This window comes from Lampetra fluviatilis, chromosome 27 (assembly GCF_964198595.1).
Source record: "Lampetra fluviatilis chromosome 27, kcLamFluv1.1, whole genome shotgun sequence".
NCBI classification, from domain to species: domain Eukaryota; kingdom Metazoa; phylum Chordata; class Hyperoartia; order Petromyzontiformes; family Petromyzontidae; genus Lampetra; species Lampetra fluviatilis.
This window is the reverse complement of record NC_136301.1, coordinates 4,312,488-4,332,253: the sequence shown is the minus strand read 5'-3', so window position 1 is coordinate 4,332,253 and position 19,766 is coordinate 4,312,488. Positions and strand designations below refer to the sequence as shown.

Genomic DNA, 19,766 nt, shown 5'->3' with positions numbered 1-19,766 from the left:
GAGACCAAAAGAGAAAATAGGTGAGAGTCATAAAAACACACGCAGCAGAGAGAGGAACACTTCATAATCAACGTTTTGGGGTTTAGATCGCGTTATTTATAAATGTGTCGTAACCCTCCACCACCCGACACGGCCATTCTGGCGAATTGCCCGATGATGCTGGATGCAATTACCAGCGAAACGTCGTACTCAAATTGTAAATGTTGTGGTTTCACGCTTCAACACACCGGTGGGCTAAAGCAGTGAACTATTTTGTCTTTTGTCAACGTGACACTTTTTTACTGATTGGCCGTGTCGGGTGGTGGAGGGTTACGACACATTTATAATTAACGCGATCTGACCCAAAAACCTATATTATGAATAATATTGGTCGCGAAAGCGTTACACTTATATAAGTAACTAATGTATTCGCTATTTATTGATTTACATTTAGTTAATTGCTTACCTTTTCATCTACTTTGCACCCCCCTATCGTTTTACATTTTTTTTTGGCATCATCGTTTTTTTTTTGCCGCTGTAACTCGCTGACTCCACCCCGCCCGCCCCCGCGCGGGGCCCCACAATGCTTGACACCTGTGTCAAAGAGCTTCATAGCTCATCGGATTCCTCGACAGATTCCTGAATCTTCGTCCGGGCGTGGCGTGGGTGGGTGGGGGGGCGGGGGCGTGTGGTGGTGGTGGGTGGAGGGGGAGGGGCTGTAATTGCTTCGACGTCACGCGCGACCTTTCCCATATAAGGAGCGCACGCCCTTATAAGGAGCGAATCACCATATAAGGCGCTGCAGGCCGCGGTCTTTAATCGGTTGCGCGTGCGGTGGGCGGCGTTTGTTGCTGTGGCTCGCGTCCACGACGGACGCACGGATTTCACCTCACGGCGTTCACCTCACGGAGTTTACCCCACGGCCGTCTCCTTTCCTCTCCGTCTGTCGCTTCTCTATCGCTTCTCTCTGCGTCTCTGTCGCTCGCTGGCTCGCTCCGTCATTGGGTTTACGCAGCGCGACCGACTTTGTACGGTGGAGCACAAAAAAAACGAAACCGACGCGAAGAAATTAATGAAAAGCTTGCGACAACCACCACGACGAAGAATAAGTAGAATTAGAAGCGTGTTCTAGTTTAGTCGACGGGGTTTATCGTCTCGGGTGGGTGTTGTGAGGCGATTGGTTGGGGCCGTTGTCGTTTTTTTTTGTTTTCCCGCCATTTGCGTTTCTTAGGGTTTTGAAGCAGCTGATTGCAGCTATGTGTTGTGGTACAAATTGTTAAAATTGTAATTTATTAAGACGTATAATGCTTGGGTGAATGTAACGGATTGTCATGCGGCGTTTGAATTGGAATGTGTGAATAGTTAATGATGCTGAGCAGATGAGGAAACGTTGCTTTGGCTTAGTGTTGAATATGCCGAATGAGGCAACGCATTTATTTGCGATTCTGATGTTAATTAAACATAAATAAGAATTATCACACTGCATTAAAATACGCTTAATACAATGTGAAAGCGCAAGAGACATTTGACAGCCGATAAAATAACGTCAAGAATTTTTGTACTGTACAGTATATATACACAAAAAATTTACAAAATTATAAAAAATACATCGCACTGTAGTGCTAGTGTTGTACGACAATTATATAGCTTTTTATATATAGACAATTATATAGATTTATATATTGACAATTGATCCTCCAATCAGAGGAGACGTTCGCGTCAGTAGTGAGGAATTAGTCTGCTACAGATCGATTTAGCTTCGTAGGCACTGAGTAGCCCTATCCAGCAGCAGTGAAGACATCAACATCATCAACATCAGCAGTGGCATTGAGTAGCTCTATCCAGCAGTGTGAAGATATCAACATCAGCAGCGGACATTGAATAGCCCTATCCAGCAGTGTAAAGACATCAACAACAACATCAGCATTGAGTAGCCCTATCCAGCGGCAGCATTGTGAAGACTTCATCAACATCAACAACATCAGCAGGGACATTGAGTATCCCTATCCAGCAGCAGCAGTGTAAAGACATCAACATCATCATCATCAGCAGTAGGAAGGAATACGAAGGGGGGTGGTGGGGTGGTGAGAAAGATGAGGCCACACTGCGAGGTCGTGCAGGAGGAGGCCCTCAAGGAAGGCGAGATTGAGAAACGTAGCGACGGCTTTCTGCAGCAGTGGAAGAAGAAACGCTGCGTCCTCACCAGCGATGGTCTCATGCTCTTCCCGTGTGACTCCGGCTCCGCATCGTCCGGGTCCATCATGTGAGTGGGGCCCTCTCTCTCTCTTTGTGTGACACGCAAATTCGTGAAGCGTTCTCTCTCTGTGTGTGTGGGTCTCGTTGCTTGATTCAGGCCCCGCGTTTTGTTGTTTTCGTTAGGCCCCCCGTGGTTCGTGTGAACTACCTCCTCGCCTGGTGTGTGTGGGTTCGATGTCGAAACCCTGGTGTCTGCTGCGGTATATTTGGAGTTTGCGTGTCTCTCTCTCATCATCATCACGGTGGCTCGGAGATGTTAACTACCTCGCCTGGTGTGCAGGAGATCGTGGGTTCGATCCTGACCCTGACACCTGCGGTATATTTGTAATTTGCGTGTCTCTCATCATCATCACGGTGGCTAGGAGATGTTAACTACCTCGCCTGGTGTGCAGGAGATTGTGGGTTCGATGTCGAACCCCTGACGCCTGCTGCTGTATATTTGGAGTTTGCGTGTCTGTCTCTCTCACAATCATCACGGTGGCTAGGAGATGTTAACTACCTCGCCTGGTGTGCAGGAGATCGTGGGTTCGATGTCGAACCCTGACGCCTGCTGCTGTATATTTGGAGTTTGCGTGTCTCTCTCGCGTGGTCGCGCGGATTTTTCTCCGGGTCCTCCGGTGTCCCCCCCCCCTCCTCTCTCTACATTAAAATCAACATCACGCGTTTAGAATATTTGGCAACTGCTATAATGATAAGCCTCTTTCGCTGAGCTATCATTTGTCATGTCCAGGTCGCTTCTGAAACAAAGAGCTACATAGCTCGGTGGGCCCTTATTTGTTAAAATAAAATAATAATTGGTTATTTAATAGCCCGTGTTATTTATTAATCCCCCTTATTAGCCGTAGTTTATGGCCTAGACCCAGTGTTCTTCATTAATTTTCAGAGGGTGGTGGAGTGGGGGGGGACATCAGGGCGTGAGGGCCGCCACACATTTGAAACCCATTGGGATTTGACAGCACGACGATGATGATGGGGGGGGTGGGGGTGTTTTAAAATCTAGTGAATTGTCGGGGGGGGGGGCCCACACTAAAGACCACCACGGGCCTTCCAATGAAGACCATCGGGCTTAGAAAGCAGACGGTTCACGATTCGAGTCGACCCTGCCGCCATGATTATCACTGCGGTTGTGGCAAGCCGTGCTTCTTGACGGGTTAAAACGCGCCGCTTGCCATGCACACGCGGTGGAGTTTAAACGATCCTCCGATGTCGTTTTTTGCAAGACGAGGCAGTCAAATTGTTTCGGCAGTGTCGCGGGCCCAACATTTTTTAATTATACCCGCAAAGTTTTACTTAATTGGGATTATACATAGCGGTCATCGCCACCCAAATAAGCTAATTAAAACTAACCCATGACCCTATTTAGCCTCGCGTGGACAAGGGGGGTTAACCTTGAATCTTGAAAGCCAGTTCTGTATCTCCTTTCCGCGGGGCCGTTCTCTCTAACACGGGGTTGATGCACTGCTCTGGAAGAGTTCCGAGTACGTGGATAAGTAGAAATAGACGCGAAATTATATGCGGACGAGAGGCGTCGAGTGGCAAATTGAACATTCTATCCACGTTGATCCCAGAGGTGAAGGTGAATTCATCTCGTTCGCGCATGAGTCGCACGGCATTGGGTCTCCCTCACATGCAAGTTCAAGTTTATTTGTTTAACCAGCTGAGAAATGAAAGGCCCAGGGGTAGTCTCGTTTTTCCAGAGTGACTTGGGTAATCTCTAAGAAATATGTTTGGATAATCGTCGGTGACTTGGCGAATACAATTTGTTACACTTGAGAACATATTTTAACTAAGGGTGGCGTAACCCGAATTTAAATCCAGGATCTCAGTGGTGCTTTCTGAGTGCTTTTATTGAGCCTGACCTGGCCATGGTCAAAAGTAGTAAATGTCCTCTTGTGTGCATTTCATCCTTTGACTGCCCCTGCTGTTACGTCTTGAGTAAGACTACATACTTTTCTTCAGTCAATATGCTGCCTTTAACTAGCATATGTTATCAAATACCTGTGTTCTGGAATCCATAAATTAAGTCAAACCTTCAATAGTCACCTTCCTTGAAGAAAATTCTATACCCCTTTCCCATTGACACATCCAAGTTGGATTGGTGTGGGCCCCTCACTTTACCGATTATTTCCACGGACTGGTTTCTGAGCCGAGCCAGAACCAAAGTATGAAACTCTTGAGCTCACAAGGCATCTGAATTTGACTTTGGGCCAAGCAGGGTCGAGGGTGAATGGTAAGGACATTTCATCACACGAAAAATATATTAATGTAATGTCAGCAACACAGCTTCGGGTTCTGCAGTGAACACAACAACTCCTGAGTGTTTGGCTGGCTCGGCATGACCCAAACGCGGCTCGGTTGTGGCAGTTGAAAATAGATTATAAGCCCCACTGGGGCTCTCATCTACCATAAATAATTGACCTCTCATGTTTTGCACAGCTCCGTGTCGCACGGGGATGGCGTGGGCCATGGCAACAGGAGGAAGGCCCCCAAATCCCTGCGCTTCGACGCAGTGAAGACACTGGACTGCGTCGACCGCAAAGGCCGCTTCGTCTACTTCACCATCGTGACGGCATCCAACCGCGAGATCGACTTCAGGTGCCTGGAGGACACGACATGGAGCGCCGAGATCACGCTGGCCCTCGTCGGATTCAAGAACCGCCAAGCGCTACGCGATCGCGACCAGAAGAAGATGCTGGCGGCGCGAGGTGATGGCAGTGGTGGTGACGGATGCGGGGAGGATGTGAGAATGGTGATGGTGAACGTAGAGAGGATGTGGAACTTAAACACTTTCACGTGGTGGATTGTGATGTTAAATGGGATGGTGGAGGTGGTGTTGATCGTAATGATAACGATGGCTATTATGGATGTGGGTGTGAGTGTTGAGATAAGGGGTATGTGGTGAATGGTGGTGATAGTGGACATTGAGGAATAGAGTGTGTTGGTGGATGTGCAAAGTGAAGTGGGGGAGATGTGGTGTTGGTGGGAGACATGGAGGTGATGTAGAACATGTTGGTGGTATTGATAATCATAGTGGATTTGTCATGAGTGTCGAATGTGCTTGTGGATGTGGGGAAGATGTAGAATGTGGTTTTGGATGTGGTGGAGATGTGAAACGTAGATGTGGAGATTGTGATAGAGGAAACGGTGTTGGATATGCAGAGTGCTGTAGAATGTGGTCATTGTGAACTTGGGGGAGAAATTTGAACTTGGTGATGGACATGGAGATGAATACATGGGGCCAGGTGTAGCCACTGTCTGGCACATGATTATGGTAGTGGACATGGAGATGGTAGATGTGGACTAGATAGAGGACACGGTGATTGTGGTGGACAGGAATGAGACGTAGGATGTGGTGAAGGTGATTATGGTGATCATGGAGGTTGATCAGACATGGTCATGGTTAAATCTTGACTTAAAGCTTTCGTGACTGCAGGAATTCATATTCTTTGGGTCTTTCAGTAAAGTCACGTAAATAGGTTAGATCGCAACACAAGCGGTCGTCATCTATCTACGTGACTTTACCGAAAGACCCCAAGAATATGGTCATGGTTGTGATGGTGTTGATGTAATTGTAGATAACAATGGAAGGAGATGGATGATATGAAGTATTTGGCCCGCATTGTCACGATGTGAATTTGGTTCCCATATTGAGCCAGCAATATGGGAACAGTTTCAAATGCATTAAACGTTTGCAGTTTAAGCTTGCACAATGGCAATTTATTCCATGCAGGAATTCAGAAAATGTGTATATATGACAGGTTTGGTATTAATATAAAAAATATGAAAATAATATCAGATAAATAATCACAATTCACACAAAAATAACTCCATCAAAAAATAACCAATTAAAATATATAAATTCACACCTAATAATGAAAAAAACTTAACCAATAATTAATCATTCGCACAACAAGAACTATATTGTGATACGGGAAGAAAATCATGTTGACCTGCTTGGCCTTCATTCTTGAGCGTCTCTCTTTGAAATTAGCTCTCCAGAATTGGAAAACACCCTCTCACTTGGCAGTGTTGTCGCTGGCATACACAGGTATTTCCACGCCAGCTTCATCAGATGGTTTCAAAGCTGAACAGGACACCTTTCTTAAAAAAAAATTGTGTAATTTCGTATCAAAAATAGTACTAGAAATCGATTCCTCTGAGAATGACTCCCCATCCCTGCGTGCAGGTGGTAGTCAGTGGTGGACTTCAATATTTTCAGGGCATGAAGGTTTTACCAGAATTTAAAATTATGAAGAACGTTTCTGTTGTGGTCGTGCAGTGGCTGTCGAACGTGGGGACGATGGAGGCCGAATTAATGGACGCGGAAGAGATGGTGGAGGTGGTGGAGATCGTGGAGGTGGTTTTGGAGGTCGTGGTGGTGTTGGAGGAGGTGTCTGGGCTGAAGGCGCGGCAGTGGCCGGCCCAGTGGGAGGGCTTTACCACACTCCGCAGCAGCAGCGACATCGCTCCGGTTAAATCAAGAAAACCTGGTATGTCGGAGAGGCATTTGGTTATGCCTCGCTTCTTCAGATTGTGAAACTTTATTGAATCGAAATTTCGATTTAAAGCTTTCGTGACTGCAGGGATTCATCTTCTTGGTTCTTTCGGTAAAGTCACGTAGAGGGGAAATAATAAAATAATAAAATTTAAACATAAAATTCTCACGATGTTTCAGCCACAACGCAAGCAGCCGTCCTCAGGTGAAGAACAGGTCTGTCGGAAAGACAGCGTCTGAATGAACACCACCAAGCTTGGCAGCATATATTTAAGCTGGGTTAGGGGAGGAAGGGCTCCTTGACAAAGGAATTTGCATATCAACAGAGGAATTTAGCATATTTATGGTAAATGCAGATATGGGATTAGTCACTACTTGTGGAATGCGTAGGAGGTGGGGGGGGTCTCCCATATCTGCATTTTCCATAAATATGCAAAATTCCTCTGTTGATATGCAAATTAATTTGTCAAGGCGCCCTTCCTCTAACCCAGCTTAAATATACGCTGCCAAGCTTGGTGGTGTTCATTCAGATGCCGAAACGTCGTGAGAATTGTATTTTATTATGTTTTATTATTATTTTATTATTTCCCTTCTACGTGACTTTACCTAAAGAACCAAGAAGATTTATTGAATTGCTTTGGCGATGAATTGATTTGTACTTGCTATAGGCTAAAGCATATTTGTTGTTTTTCTTCCAGGGTATGATATCCTATATTCAATTGTTATAGTCCAAAGCAGATATGTTCAAGCATTCGCTTTGCACTACTTTCGCGTAAATGTAACGTTGACACAATTTACATACAAGTACGAAAAACTAATTCGCTGGCGTCCAATATCATGCGTATATCTCATGCATCGTCGGCATACGAAATTATATATTTTTTATATCGTCACGAGCCGTGGAGAAAAACAGCGCGCACATGCCCTCTGTTGACGTCTATGAGCATAGCATTTTAACTTTAAAAAATCAATGTCACGTCGTCGTACGTAAAGAGGCATCAAGGCCCTCAGGGGATGGGGGGCCGCCCAAAGCCAATCATACGAGGTCACCAAGAGGCCTTTCGAGGTCAAATAGGTTTTATTGTCATTTGACCTTTACAAGGCTGTTGGGTGACGCTAAAGGTGACTGGTTGCCACGATCCCCTGTTGGCCTTTTGCATCCGCTCTAATATATTGACTTGTCATCAGGCCCTGCCTCTGGCCTATGGCAGTGTCATGATGTCTACCAACAGTTTTTTTTGGCACTTGTAATTAATGCTGTTATAAATGCCACATGTGTAACTTCTTCTCACCAGTGTCATGCATCATGCTATTTTGGATAGCTAGCTAGATTTCCATACGTTGTTCTGGTTGTGTATTACTCGTGTTAATAAAATGTCCCTGCTGTTCTACAAACCTGCTGTAAACAATCCCTTCCCCACATAACGTGCTTGACATTTTGAAAAAAAGCCTCTTAGCTCAATGGACCTTACCCAAATTAAACTGGCTATCCACGAGGTATAGCCAATCAATGACAGTAGTACATATATTGATTTGCTAGTCTATTGGACTCAACATCTCAGAGGGTTTGGAATCAATTTTTGGTTGAGTTGGTGAAAACTTTAGCAAATTTCTTTATTCACACTTGATTAAATTAAGCCAAAGTATCTTCCTGTTAATTAGCATGTATCTTGTGCTCATCTGCATATACCTTCCTGAGCCATTTCTTTACGTTTAATTATTTTAATTGTCAGGTGCCATTCCATATGTATGATGACTGCGGGTTGACTTGCCATAAAGTTTTGCTCATTTTATCAACCCAGAAAGGATTGCGTCGAGTCAACCCCTGACTGAGATTTTAATGAATCGATTGATTACTGAGCAAGGGGGCCCTCTGTGACCGATTAGTCAAAGGCACATTGTCTCGCTGCTGAACTAATCATGGGACATTGCTCATCTCGTTTAGGAGGCCTTAGCCAGTGGTGTAAATACCTATTGTTAGGGCCAGTCTATTTGACAGACACTTTTGAAGGCTCATTGCCCAGATGTGAACCAAGCCGGGTGGTTCGGCCCTAGAGCGAGTGGCCCGCAGTCTGAAAGTTGCATGTTCAAATCCCGTTTGGGGGGGTTGACTTGGCGCATCCTTACAGGGGCTCGATAGAAATGAGTGCCATTTTGTCAGGGAAGTCAACAGTGGTTGTCCTTTCAAGAGACACACCCTTGTGCTAGGAATGTGGAATTTCCACCACTGGCTCGGAGCTTTGAACAGTCGATGACCACTGCCGCAACACCCGTTTAAGGAAGAATCACTTTTGCTTTGCATTTACTCGTTTGTAAGGCAGGTGCGTATTTCGCATGTCCACGGCCCCAGTAACCGCTCTGTGTGTTTATGCCTGCAGGATTGCGAGAGTTATTAAATGCCGCTTTTGTTGACCGAGCTGGATTACCAGACGCTGCCAAGGCCTCGTCGTGAGAGGGCAGCAGTGCTGCTTCCTTTCCTCGCTGCGTTCCTGAACACTTCATCTGAACGTCCGATCCACACCGCCAGACCATCATAATAAGTACAGTGAACTCCTTAAAGACCTGCTGCAACGATGGCAAGGATATGTTTTGCGCGCATCGGTGGCGCTTGGGTGCTGTAACGCGCAAAATCGACAAACATCTCTGCACGACGCTCATTCGCGACAGCAAGAATATTATCGCGAGCGGAGAGCAACGCTTGAATAATGAAAAACGACGGACGCCTCCCATGTTTTGGCTTGCGCTGCCGAGTCTTGGATTTACGCCTGAGGCCTGCATACAACATGGATGGAAGTGCATCTGGCTGGACTGTTTGCCGGCAGATCGCCAAACTGTGATGATGAATTCACGGCGTTTTAACGAAGCACATGACTTGTGCAGATGGGGATGAGGATGTAACGAGTGAACACTTGTGCATTACAAGGGACTTTTAGTCACAGTGTCGAATTATAAATGTACACTTTATCGTTAAGCATAGATTGACAACAATTAAAGGAGCTCGTGAAAGCTTCCTTGGCTAATTACTGGTATTTTCACAGACTAGTATGGCAATGTCTTAGTGGCTGCTTTTCACAAATTTTAAATCAACAACTACATTGTAGTTTTTTTTCAGCCCAGAAATATGTAGATACGTTTTGCGTTGTTTTCCACGTTCATCGTTGAACGTTATCTAATAACTAATCTATTTTAATTCCCATTTTTTTAAATGCTTTAGAATTTGGTGGCATTTAAAGTTGAACGATTGATGGAGTAAATTAAGTTTCAGCAACTGACAACAACAAAAAATCCCGTGACCTTTCAACAGCAAAGTTAAATTCACATCGATGTGCGCGAAAGGTCACGGTAAAATCATAGCCAAGTATTTAATAACTTGAAAGAAGGTCGGTGTGTTTTCATATTTATTTTAGCAGCGATTTAGAATGTTATCAACGTTATGCCTGCAGTTGCGAAGATATCGTAATGTGTAGTGTTGCAGTTGTGTGTGGTCTGACTGCATTGCACCTCTATGGATGAGTAATCTGTTACCAAGTTGGTGGATTACGTGAACGTTACCAATCTTTAGCTTATTTTCACTTTCTGTATAAACTTATAGTCCATCTTGTTTGTAAGATTATTTTACAATTGTGACTTAACATCGCATCACCATATGCTCTTGTTATAGAATTAATTATCTGCCACTGGATAAGTATGCATGCTCATTTCTTCCATCGCTCTTAGAACGTCTTCACAATTGTTGATTTTTTTTACTTCCATTTTACTGACTCGGTCTTAAGCTAATACAGTAGCAAATACACTTAAATAACTGTTTTATAAGTACAATAAAGTAGACATTGTATCTCCACAGTTGGGCTTCAATGACCGAAACGCACTGGTCTAGAGGCCTTGTCTGTGCTCGGCCAGCACTACCATCAGTGGCGTGAATTAGAATAATGTTTTAGTGTACTGTATATATTTATAGTGAAAATAGTGGGCTTATGTGCATTATGTGTGACTCAACACTGTTCAAGACACAAGTCCAGTAGCTGTCAGTCAGTGAGCCCCAACGGTTGGCATCGACCAAGACGGTGGTTTTTAGAATTCAATGTTACCAGAGGGCAAGAGAGAGGGCTCCTTGTGTTGTCGTGTGCCGTGACAATTTGTGCTCGACGTGAGTTGTATTGGTAGGAGAACGGTGGTGGGGGGGGGGGGGTCATGGGGATTTCTGGATAAGAATTTCAAGTAACCTATCCACGATACATTTTGGTGCCACGTTTCATTTGCAACTTTATAGATCCTAAAATCCTTCACTGCGAGACGTGAGGACTGCAAGCTTCCTGGAGCAAATATGTGAGAACAAACGTGCTTTTCGAGGCGGATTTTGATTGTGTTCGCTGGTCATCTGTCCAAACTAACCAAGGCGCTCTCCTCCTCTAAACCAGCTTAAATATACGCTGCCAAGCTCGGTGGTGTTCATTCAGACGCTGTCTTTCCGACAGCCCTGTTCTTCACCTGAGGACGGTTGCTTGCGTTGTGGCCGAAACGTCGTGAGAATTGTATTATGTTTTATTTTTATTATTTTATTATTTCCCTTCTACGTGACTTTACCGAAAGAACCAAGAATAAGAATAATACCACTAGACAAGGGCAATACACCTGCGCCATGTATTTTTCAAGTTCATTCAGTTTGCTTCATTTTTACCTGGTGAAAACCCATTCCAGACGATGTTCCTAAATCGTGACTGGCTGTCTGTAGATATTTGGTGGGGAAAATTGGTCACTTTTCCAGCGTTTCCGAACAATTTGGGTGCGCGTATGCAAAATATATATCGCCAAATCAACTTACGACTGCATGTCAATCGGGCCTAATTAAGGGCCTTAAAACCATACATGTTTAATGTTGGACAACATGTTTTGTCAGCTCTTGCCATATGGCCAAAAGCTGGTCTCCCAAATTGTAGCTTTCAATTGAAAGTGGCACTGTTCCATTGCTTTATCATAAACATTCCAACCGCATGTCTTCTAAAATGTTTCAGAAAACGAATGCAGTATCAGCCAGTTTTAGACATTTAGGGATTGATGTAATTGTTTGAAGGAAAAGCAGTCTTCGTTAATGCCTAGTGGAAACATCGCCAAATTTCCAGTATTTTCTGCAAATTGCACCATTTTCCACTGAAAATTGGTGGGAAATTTCCTTTGAGAGGATATTAATCGGACCCTGTAGCATGTTTAGGTAATCATGCTTCTCTGAAACGTTCAGCCTGCAATCAATTTGAAAGAGAGCTCTAGATATACTTGGTTGCAGAAACTGCATTGTGACCAACTCTCTGTGATTAACCCCTCAGCATTGTTTTTATGGTGAAATTATTGCGTGCTAAGAATGTACACTCAGAAATCAGTCTAACAGTGGCTCACTATCAAACCATTTTGCTCACTAAAATAAAGGTGCATGCTCAGTGCATAGCATTGAAGGATTTTTTTTTTTACCATTAAGTGAAACCAAGTAAGTTTTATTACTGTTACTACCATCACAATCGTATGTTCTGCACAATGTGACAGCCAGTTAGTGTTCGCTTTATAGAGGTCAGAGTGCATTTTGTGTGAAAATATCTTTTTTTAACACGCATTGTGTCTAACATGAAATTGTCAGAACAAAACACTGGGGCACCCTGCGATTTTGCCACAAATTGCAACGGCCATTCTCTCCGAGGAAAGGGTGCGGTTTCCAGGTTGAACTACACAAACATGACAGCCACCACATTCAAGTCGCCTTGGATTGCATTTCACATTCAGGTTTTACAAAAATTTTAAAATCTCTATCAAAGGGCACTGTTCCGCTTGTCCGTGTGTTTTTTTTTTATCAACATGCCATCTTTTTCTAGTGTTGTGAGCTGATAATTGTAGACGTGACCGATATCTAGGAGACTGTGGTGTGTGGACTCAATCTTTGTGTTAGATAGACCAGGGGTATATCCGTTGTTGGTTGACATTCCAGTGTTCGTTCCTCGTGGCTGTGAACTGGGAAGAGCTCGAACCGATTCGGTTACCTCGGCAGGGTTTTTTTGGTCTGTGATCACGTTGTTTAAAGACCTCTCGAATTGTTCATTTCAAAAGCCACATGTTAGGTGCGACAAAGACACCGAACGAGTTGTGAAACCTGCATTGTTCTTGCGGTGGCTTCGCTTGCATTCAAAGGCCGAGGTGGACTTGTGGTTCATGGGGCAGTAATGTCTTACGCTTTAACATCGAGCGTGCACTTCTCAGCTCCTTGGGTAAAATAACTTCCAGCTTTCTTGATTCGCAAGTTTAAAGAAGTCGTCAAGTCGCCAATGGTACAACGAGAAAATTACACGAATACATCCATTTTGTTGTGTGCATTATCTTGCTTTAGCCTAATAGCAGGTGGGTTATGTTATTGGGGAGAGACCAATCCGTCCATTTGTGTACACAATCAAAGTGACGTCTCGCATACTCGCCAACCCTACCGATTTAAGTGACGCGCTGCTTATTGTTATACCCTTTTACCACATACCTCTTTTCAAAGCCAATCACGGCTTCATGAAAGAAAAAAAAAACTTTTGCTTTTTAAAATTGGTACGCGGTTAAGAAGGTTTAAAACGCTGTAGCCTGCCTCTCTGACATTGCAAGAGTTGACCAGTATGCATCTTGTCGCGAGACGCTTGGAAGTGTCTGGTAGCACTGTATCACCGGTCTTGACCTACTAACGTGTGATGCTCTGCTCTCTACTCGGCCTCCCATGATAGACTAATAACTGTTTCCCATTAGAATTAATCGCAATTGTGGTACGATTGTGGAAGTCCTGAAATACACGAGGATTTGCCGATGACGAATTCCAGATACTACCTGAAATTCTGCTTCTCGCCCAATGGCAAGTCACAGTTGCGGGCAAATGGAATCTGTTGGTGGACGGTCAACTTCACGGCAAAATTAAGTGCCCAGTTGTATGGGGGGTGGGGGCGGGCGCAAGTGTTGCTCTCTCGCACGTGTTTGGGTTTTGTCCGGCTGCTCCGGTTTTCTCTCACAAGTTAACGCCAATTCACTGATATCATCTTCATTTGTGAATGACCGGGAAAAGCTTTGGGTGGAGGGATTTGGCGCCGGCTTAGCACTTGTCTTGTACCTGGATCTTGTGGGTCGCTCTTTCTCTCGTCGAGAGCGAGCTGATGCTGTGTGACGGCACGTTACAAAGTTTAACGCGACCAATATTCACAACGAAGGGAGGTTTTTTTTCTTTTCTTTCTATGGGGGGTTAGATTGCATAACAATTAATGTCGTTAACCCACCATCACCCGACTCCTCCAATTAGTGAGGTTTGTCACGTAAACTGAACGTACCAATTAGTTACTACTTCAGCACACTCGGTGTGTTGGAGAGTAAAACCCGCAACATTTACAATTCGAGTAGGACGTTTTGCTGGCGATTACAACGAGCTTCAGGCAATTTACCAGGACTGTGTGAAGAAGCCTTTCTGTTTCGGTCTTAAATAGAGTAAAGTTGATGTCATCACTGTGAGTCTATCGGGAACAAAAAAAACCCCTTTATTATGGGCGAGTTATAAGATTAAATTATTCCCAGTTTTTGGAAACCGCAACAAGCCTTGTGCGAAATTTGAATTGCCTGCCATCTCGTGGATACAACTGGTAACGTTAAGGATACGAATGCGCATTATGCCGGTCGTGCTGAATTGTATTGCCCTATCTGGCTGTGATGCTTCGAATGCAGCCTCTGTTGACGTTCACTTTTACAATGGCGTGATTAGCAGTACCTTGTGAATTCACGATGACAGTGCTAGCCGTCAGAGTTTGTGATGAGTACATTTAGCAGTGCGTTTTGCTGCGCGAGTCGTGTAAAGTGTGTGTGTGTGTACATAGTGTGGTGTAAAATGTTCGTGTTGAATAAACGTATTTAAATGCACTGTGACCATTTCTGTGGCTTGTGTTGGTATGGCGCGATTGTTTTAATCACTTAATTTTACAATCACGAGGTGCGCCTGCTATAAATGCATATTTGTCATCGGAGACAAACATGAAGACACAGACGGACACGAAAACACGCAAATAGGTAGACAAAAACCAGAAACACCACATGGAGACAGACAAATACACTTAAAGAGATTGATACAAACACGGAAACACTTCAGTGACAGACACGCATGAAGGCACAGAGACACCGATACACAGCCGAGAATACACTCGGAGAGAAAAGGAAACAAACACAACGATGGTCTCGCCTCTAACATCTAAAGTACACTAGTTAAGACTGTGCATTGTGACCATCTACACCTGTGTGTGTGTCTGTCTCCTCCTGTGGAGTAGGCTCGTGAAGGATGCTACTGGGTAGTTGGAAACGACAGCACGGAGGGCAGAGGAGTGACGCTCCCAACAATGAGCGGAGTTTTGGGTGGCTTAGGCACAGCGAGTTGGCACAGTAGGGGGCACAGGTGGTGCATCGGCCAGTCATCTCAGTCGACCCATGGCACCTGGGTCTGTCCCGTCACCTCCTGCCCGCGGGCTTTCGACACTTCACGTGTCTGCCTTTGTATGTCTCGTACCCACGTTTTAAAAAATCCCACAATTTTGTACTCGAGTCGGCAAGGGTACACGGCTAAACCCTTAAGAAAAGAGACTTTTGTTGAACCTTGCGTTTATTTTCCATTGCTACAATGTTGCAAGACATTCCACGGCGTGCAAAAAGAGTACGCGGTCGCATTAACACAACAAACTCACAACGGTTGGAATAGCGCTTAAATGAAACTACAGCGGATTACGCGCTCAAAGCCACAACTTACACGAGTGGCAAACACACTTAGTTCAACATCGCCTGTGTAAGAGAAGTGAGGTATTTAACAAGTATAACCCGTAAAAACAAAGTTTTTCACTATAAATCCTTTATATGCGTGGCGGCTAGAGTCTTCTCGTCCTCTGGCTTGAGATGGCTGCCACCTATGGGTCAGATGATTGCATTGCACCATTAAGCAATTGGTAATTAAATATAATATTTTTGTCCTAAAAGTGTAAAATTTTGGGGGAAAAAATTCACGAACATTAATTGTCACGCACAACGAGTCTGTGTGGAAAATGTCAGCTCGATTGGATCACGGGAAGTGGGTTAAAAAATGACCGAAAGATTTGCACGGTCGTAAGCAAGCAAGCGAACTTAATATAAAGGATTTAAAAAAAAAACACCGTGCACAAAACCGCCGAGCATTACTTGTGAACAACCACTGCCAACTTTGCACCTTTAACGGAGGAACAGCAGCACGAGCAGATTAATTTAGCCTCAACTGAAGCCGTAGAAAATTGACAAATTGTGACGTTATCAGACACATTTATTTAGCGATGTAATTTAAAATAAAAAAACATATTCAACTCAAAGACGAATTCATAAAATAGAAATTCCTCCGCTGATTTCTTCCAACAACGTTTTTGTTTCTCCAGCTTTAGCTGCTGTGTGGCAAAGTCATGAACGATGCTGTCATCGTAATTCAAAGGCGATGGCAAATGTTCCGATGTTATCGTCGCTCAGCTGTTACTGTCCACGTGGCATGGAGGGCCTCGAGTAGAGCCGACAAAATATCACGGCCTAAGGCCCTGCTCATATTAGCCCATGGGTCAATGTGGCCCTGGTCACGTGCATGGCTTTCACATTTGGATAGCGATTGTTACGTCACTGTTCACTGAGCCAGCGATCTCTCCACCACCAGTAGGGGGGGGGGCACTCCCCCGGAAAGCCGGTCAGAGAGGGGGCGCAGTCTTTGGCGTGGTTAACGTGCAGGAGAAATTTCAGATGTGTGCGGAGAACGTCAGCGCCACATTGCGGTGACAAAACAGGCACATTCTGATGTTTTTTCCCCAGAAGATGCTTGGCATAGAGTTCCATGCTAAAACGTCGTATCTGCTTTGCTGACAATGTGGTTGCGACAATTGTTCTTCAACTTTGCTGGTGAGCTAAAACAACAACAACGACAACAACAAAAATCTTCCATTGCGTCTCACGATGTTCGTCACGGCTGCGCGGTGTTGGGCCGCACGAGACCACCGCAGTGGCCATTCTCGAACGAGTCGAGAAAAGCGAGGGCCCTGTCTCTGGCCTTGCGCGCCAGGTCGGCACTGCGGGCCCTCCTTGTCTCCATGACACCGGGGCTCGAGGGCAGCAGGGCCTTCAGCAGGCGGCGCCTCTGCGCCGTCGAGAGGGCCGCTCCGGGTGTGCCCGCCACGGCCCTGGGGTCTCCGGTGGTGGCCCCGAAACCCGCGCAGGCCGACCTCACCCCGGACCTCCTGGTGGCGAGCGGACTCCTCGATGCCGTCATCGTTGCTCCACCGAATCCTCCGCCGCCGCCGGAACCTCCTCCTTGGCCCGTACCGCCCATACCACCGCAGACAGATTTGTGGCCGTCGGCGGATTTGCAGACTTCCGCGCGGCCGGCCGACATCGACACGGACTGCCCGGGCGGCAGCGTTTCGGTAGCGGCGGGGAGGGCCACGCCGCCGTGGCCGCGGCCGCCGCCACCGCCGGTCGTCGTCATCGTCGGCCGTCGCGGAACGACGCGGAGACTCTCGCGAGCGGCGTCGGTCTCGGGCTCCAGGAGGACTCGACGCTCGGCCAGCCGCCCCGTCGACAAGCGCACGGCGGACAGCTCGCGCCGCAGCTGCCGCCGGGCCCTGTCGGCCGATTGGGCCGTCCTCGCCCTGAGGAGCTCCACGGCCTCGAGCCGCTCGGCCAGCTTGCGCGACTCGACCACGTTGGCGTGGAGGCAGCGCTGGAGCCGCGCGCTCGACAGCGCGTGCCGCATCGTCGACGCTTTGCTCGGCGGGCGGGCTTGCAGCATTCTTCAACGACAACGAATATAAATGTCGATTTAAAGCTTTCGTGACTGCAGGGATTCATCTTCTTGGTTCTTTCGGTAAAGTCACGTAGAAGGAAAGTAATAAAATAAAAATATAATATAACATTAGAATATTATTTTATTATATATTTTTTATTATACATATATTTTTTTATTACGTTTTATTTTAATTATTTTATTACTTCCCTTCTACGTGACTTTACCGAAAGAACCAAGAAGACAACGAATATACTCTTTGGTTCATTCGGTGAAGTCACGTAGTTTGAAATGAAATTAAACAGATCGCGACGTTTCGATCGCAACACAAGTTCAAGTTCATTTATTAGGTATAGGCCTGTGAGCCATTCGGCTCTTGAAGCGGGTGCAACCGCAACAAACAAAATATGAACAAGAAAACATCTTAAAGTGAATATGTGACTAAGTGCAAGAATAGACAGCAAAATATTGCAGAAAAAGCACCGTACACCAACACTGCGTGCAAAAATCCCAATGATTTGTTTTATTTTATTTCTACCTACGTGACTTTACCGAAAGAATTAAGAGCATGGATTCCTGCAGTCACGAAAGCTTCAATCAAGATTGACAACAAACATACATACGCAGTATCAAAAGATCTCTATGTCGTATTTCTTAATATCGCGTGCCCGCATATTGCGACGTCTCTGTCTCGCTCGTACCTATATCGCGCGTCTGTTCTCCTTCGGAGCGATGCCGAATTCTTGCCACGTTACGCTGCCTGCCTTGCGGTGGGACGGTGGCGCAGAGGGTGAGAGCGCTGAGCTGGAAACCGCTGAGAGCCTGGGTTCGAATCCAGGTCCTACGGGCGGCAGAGTGAGTTGATAGCCTCAACCCAGCTGCCAACGACTGCACGCAACAACAAACAAAACCCCATCACGTTACGTTTGGTTCTGCACTTAATTTGGCAAAATTCAGTTTGCGTGTCACGCCGTGAACCTCGCTCTCATATGCAGAGTGAGTGAGTGGGTGCGTGCTGCCCTCTGCTGTGTGTGGACCGAAGTATCACAGACGATGGGACGTCAGGGGTAGTACATTACAGGAGTAGTTCAAGTTTCATGTATTAGGTATAGCCCTGTGAGCCACATGCGGCTCTTAAGTCGGGTGCAACCGCAACAAACAAAATATGAACACAGAACATCCCAAAGCGACGACGCGCAACAGAAACATCCTGGAATAAACCAGCAAATATTCCACACGGAAAAAACCCCCGTATTAAAACTCTGTTCTGTGATGTCTGCTTCCGTGGCACGTTCTCTCACATGAATGGTGTCATTGCTCTGCGAGAGATGCGAATGCGTTTTTTGTCTCGTGCTGTGATGCCGATGATAATGACAGAAATAATGAAGATAAGATATGATGATGAGTCGATATGATGATGAGGAGCTGTGGTGTGAGTCCGTGTGCATCGCAGGTTCGTGAGGGTGTTGGCCTCACGAACCAAGATTTCGTAGTAAGTGGCGATGATGATTGCTGTATGTATTCCAATTGAGCAATTATAATTTTTTGCATTATTATATTCTCTTCTTGGTTCTTTCGGTAAAGTCACGTAGAATGGAAATAATAAAATAATAAAAATAAAACATAATAAAATAACAGTGATAATTATTTTATTATGTTTTATTTTTATCATTTTATTATTTCCATTCTACGTGACTTTACGGAAAGAACCAAGAAGATGAATCCCTGCAGTCACGAAAGCTTGAAATCGAAATATTATATTCTCGTTATCATCATCGTCATCATGGCGATAAAGAAGTAGAGCTCACACCAACTCGTTACAATCACACAACTACAAGCCATTTCTCTATCGCCCTGCCAACTGCCCTGCAGTAACATCGGAACCACTTCCATTATTTTACTTTATTACCAACTCTGGCTACAAAAATTAGGCGGAGGCACAATTAGTAGTGTAGTGTATAGTGTAGTAGTGTATAGCAGAGGTGGGACAAAGTCATTGTTATGCAAGTCCAAGTCGAGTCGCAAGTCATCAAATTCATGACTCGAGTCTGACTCGAGTCCAAGTCACATGACTCGAGTCCACACCTCTGGTGTATAGTGTGGTAGTGTATAGTGTAGTAGTGTATAGCGTGGTAGTGTATAGTGTAGTGTATAGTAGTGTATAGTGTAGTGCATAGTGTAGTAGTGTATAGTGTAGTGTAGTGTATAGTGTAGTAG

The 19,766-nt window shown here is 45.3% G+C and overlaps 1 protein-coding gene across 1 annotated transcript; it reads left to right on the top strand.

The window, feature by feature from the left end:
• The first annotated feature begins 784 nt into the window (after positions 1-784).
• Positions 785-14,609, top strand: LOC144942319 (pleckstrin homology-like domain family A member 2). The gene is made up of 4 exons (XM_078869106.1): positions 785-2,242; positions 4,672-4,940; positions 6,515-6,725; positions 9,109-14,609. Exons 1-3 carry the CDS (start codon positions 2,073-2,075, stop codon positions 6,709-6,711), a joined length of 636 nt encoding a protein of 211 aa, XP_078725232.1. The 5' UTR covers positions 785-2,072; the 3' UTR covers positions 6,712-6,725; positions 9,109-14,609.
• The last annotated feature ends 5,157 nt before the right edge of the window (positions 14,610-19,766 follow it).